This window comes from Limulus polyphemus, unplaced genomic scaffold, assembly GCF_000517525.1.
Source record: "Limulus polyphemus unplaced genomic scaffold, Limulus_polyphemus-2.1.2 Scaffold431, whole genome shotgun sequence".
In the NCBI taxonomy this organism is placed as follows: Eukaryota; Metazoa; Arthropoda; class Merostomata; order Xiphosura; family Limulidae; genus Limulus; species Limulus polyphemus.
The window spans coordinates 199,960-203,749 of NW_013666041.1; the positions used below are offsets into that span (position 1 = coordinate 199,960).

Genomic DNA, 3,790 nt, shown 5'->3' on the forward strand with positions numbered 1-3,790 from the left:
ACAGTAAACCTTTTTTTGATTTATGGTATTTTCTTATTTTGATGTTTTAAACTCTTTTATTTTTGTTCAATAAAAATCTTTCAAATGTGACTGTAGCTTTTTTTTTCCCCAAAAACTTTGTCTTCAAAATAAGGGTGCGTCTTATACACTGGTGTATCTTATATTCCGAAAAATACGGTAAAACGTTGAGTATTTACAATTATTCAGTTTTAATTGCTGTAGCATACATTTTGTGAATTTCACATAATTATTATTTCTCTCTCTCTCTCTCTTTTAAGGGAGGGTTTGCTCATGTTCATAAGATGACTGATTTGACTACAAATAAACTTTATGCTGGAAAGATAATTCCAAAAGCCAGGCTTACAAAGACTCATCAAAGAGAAAAGGTTTGTGGCTATGTGTTACACAGTACAGTGGATTTAAAATGCTACCGGTTAGACAAGTAACTTAAGCTAAGAACATCACATGAAGAACTCAGTTTGGAATACTACTCTGATAAATGAATCAAGTTTATAACTTTTAAAGAACACATATAGCAGAAACAAGTTGGAAAATCATGAAAGGAAATTGTTCTTAATCATCATATGAATAAGATATGGAGCTTTAAAAAATAAAATTAGGTTGTCGATTACATTGTAGAGCAATAATTCAAATGTTGATTTGCAAAATGCATAGAGTAATATTAATATCTATAATATCAGCATGTAGAATTTATTATAATACAGTAAAAGAGATAATATCAGCATGTAGTATGCTTTATAATATATCAGTTTATATGTTACATTAGCTTATGGTAAAGGTACCATACATGAAAATGGTTAAGGTCACCTTGGAAATGTGACAAACTGTAATGTTAGTAGGCTGAAAGTTAAGCTTTTAGTATGATATTGTATTAAACATAGTGAAATCATCATTTGTCTGCTGTTAGACTTAATTCCTTCAACTGAAAAAAAATATGTACACTACCTTTACTACTTTATAACAATTAATTGAAAGTTTAAATATTCTTTTCTCAAAAAAAAAATTGTTTTTTTTTTTCAGTGATTATATATCTTATTCTAAGATCATTTTCTTGTCCAATGATTTTTATTTGGTCATTAATTATTTATGTTTATAGCATCAAGCACACTTCAGGATATATGTTTTCATGAATATTAAACAGTATTGACTGTACCAGTACAAATTCTTTTGAAACTTTTGAAGTTTATGACTCCAGAAAAACTTTGATATTTGTATCTCTATGTACTAAAATTGGTTTTTTAGTGATGTATTATGAAATAAAACTAAACAGTGGAGTAAATTCTACTCCAATTGTGTTTTTGAAGGAATAATCACTGGATTGGTAATTTATTCAATAATTTGATTTAGTTACTGTATTGCCAGAAAAGTATTTACTGTAAATTTTGAAAGAATCAAAAGTAGTTTGAAATATTTAGAGAAAATTCTTCATTGGTGAAATATTTCCAGATTCTCAGAGAAGTTGAAGTTCACAAATTGTTAGAGCATAAAAATGTTGTTGGTTTTATCTGTTGCTTTGAAGATAAGGAGAACATTTACATCATTCTTGAAAATTGTCCAAGAAAGGTACTTTGAATTTAACACTTTTTTATTTTAGTAGGTTCTATAAGTAAATTAGTACTTATTTTTTACAAATTATAAGTGAAAGCAACTTGTTTGCACAGTGGTTCTACTTAAGATAGACAGTACTAAATCATAAAGTAGAAAAATACATGTAGAAGGAAAACTAAATTTGAATATACTTCAAAATAGGTTTTTAGATAATAAAAATTAAAGAAAGAAAAGGAGAAGAAAGTTGCCAAGTTTTTGTCCATGCCTTCATCATAATGATCGATTGGTACTGAAATATGCTGCATTGACTTTTCTTGTACTTCTGTATTATTTTAATTCAATATTATTTTATTCATACATGAAAGTATTTTGTAATTAAAAAAAGTTTATCATAAAATAGCTATAATCAGGCAATGAAGCTCTTATTATGACCAGCAGAAAGTGATCAAGCATTAATAGTTTTAAGTAGCTTAGTTATGTCAGTGACATGAGATGATAGCTTATGGAGTAGAGTATGGTTTTAGGTGGAAAATAGGACCTGATATTGGGTTTTAGATAAAAGAAAAGGTGTAAATAATGTACTTAAAAGTGCTATACTATAAACTATTTGTAGAGGAGAAGGAATAGTTATATTACAAATTCTTCAAATGAGTTCAAATTTTGTGTCCATAATTTACTTTTTTTTGCCCAGAAAGCCTTTTATATTAAAAATGCTTTTGTTAAACATAATTTGGAGGTAGCATTCTTTAAAGAATATATGTACCTTCTTGTTTAACAGCAAAATTTAAAAAAAATTAATTCTATTCTTTGTGTGAATTATTATGGATTTTCATATTTTTGCTTTGTTTTATTTGTAGATTCAGTGTTTGGAAACAATTGAAACAACTTATTGGCTTTATAACTTTCAAACACAAACTTAAAGTTTTGTTCTTTTTTTTTTTTGTTTAATTTCATACTGATGATTGAAGCTCCTAATATTGTGATTATTTGTACTTGCTATGTTAAAGTGTATTATGTTGAGACTGTTTCAAAATATTTAATTTACTTTTCAGTCCCTAGTTCATGTTTTAAAGAATAGGAAGGTATTGACTGAACCAGAAGTTAGATACTACATTCATCAATTGGCTGAAGGAGTTGAGTACATTCATAGTCATGGAGTTATCCATAGAGATTTGAAGTTAGGAAACATGTTTTTGAGTGAAAACATGGAAGTGAAAATTGGAGACTTTGGACTAGCTAGTCATATAGAAAGAGCAGGTTTTAGGAAAATGTAAGTCTAATGAAGATAGTGTCATTATATCTGGTTAATTTCCAAAAGTATTTATAAGAATGTCTAAATTTATAATTTGAAATATTTTAACTGTAAGAATCCAGCATTGAAATATTCTATGGTCACATAGTATTCCTCATCTTGTATTTAATAGTCAATAACTATTATGGTGTCTGTTGATTAATGTTAACTTGTTACACTCTTGGGAGTTAATATTTTTCAGTGTTAATTTGAACATGAAAACTTTAAAAAATGATACTCCTTAAAATGTCATAGGTGTCACACTAGATGAAACATTTTGAAATTGCTGAAAAAATTAGATAATTAATTAATTCTAGGATGCATATTTCAGATATCCATTAACTTTTTCAACACTGACTCAGTTGAATTGATCGACCACATGACCTCTTTGTACTCGTTTAAAGTCTTTATAGATTTGATACTACTAACTTTTAATATAATCTTTGGCAGTCTTTCAGTAAACATTATAAGTATTTGAAAAGTCATATTTTTAGTGAAGTATTTTAAAGACACTGAAAAATTTATTTTTCCGTGAATATATCAAGTATTTGTTTTGAATAGTCAACGTGCAAAGTGATTTTCATGTTAAGATTAAAAATACTTTTCGTTATCAAAAATCTCAAATTTCATTTGTGTAATCTGTAAAAACTCCTAAATATGTTTGTTTTCAGTAAAACTTTACATTTTATCTGTTATTTTCTCTACCCTAACTTTATACATGGTTGGTCAATTTGACCGACCTCATAACCACCAAAAAGAAATCGAAATAAATTTAAATTACCATTTTTTCTTTCTAGAATTACTTCAATATGTAACATGAAACTACATTCGTTTATCCTAAGTAGCTTTAAACTTCTAACTGTTTACATCTATTTGTACTAAAATTTTATTATTTTACTGCCCTTTGAACCGTGTCTAACTACTGTTTGG

General features: G+C 27.2%; 1 protein-coding gene across 4 annotated transcripts in view; it reads left to right on the top strand.

Moving 5' to 3' along the window:
• Nucleotides 1-3,790, top strand: part of LOC106458226 (serine/threonine-protein kinase PLK2-like) — an 89,655-nt gene that overhangs the window by 29,828 nt on the left and 56,037 nt on the right. For 3 of the 4 annotated variants that reach the window (XM_022384353.1, XM_013917702.2, XM_022384355.1), the window contains 3 exons: nucleotides 279-386; nucleotides 1,468-1,584; nucleotides 2,622-2,839. In XM_022384353.1, coding sequence (XP_022240061.1) covers nucleotides 279-386; nucleotides 1,468-1,584; nucleotides 2,622-2,839 — 443 coding nt within the window. The remainder of the gene's footprint in view (nucleotides 1-278; nucleotides 387-1,467; nucleotides 1,585-2,621; nucleotides 2,840-3,790) is intronic. The other variant, XM_022384354.1, reaches the window with a different exon arrangement.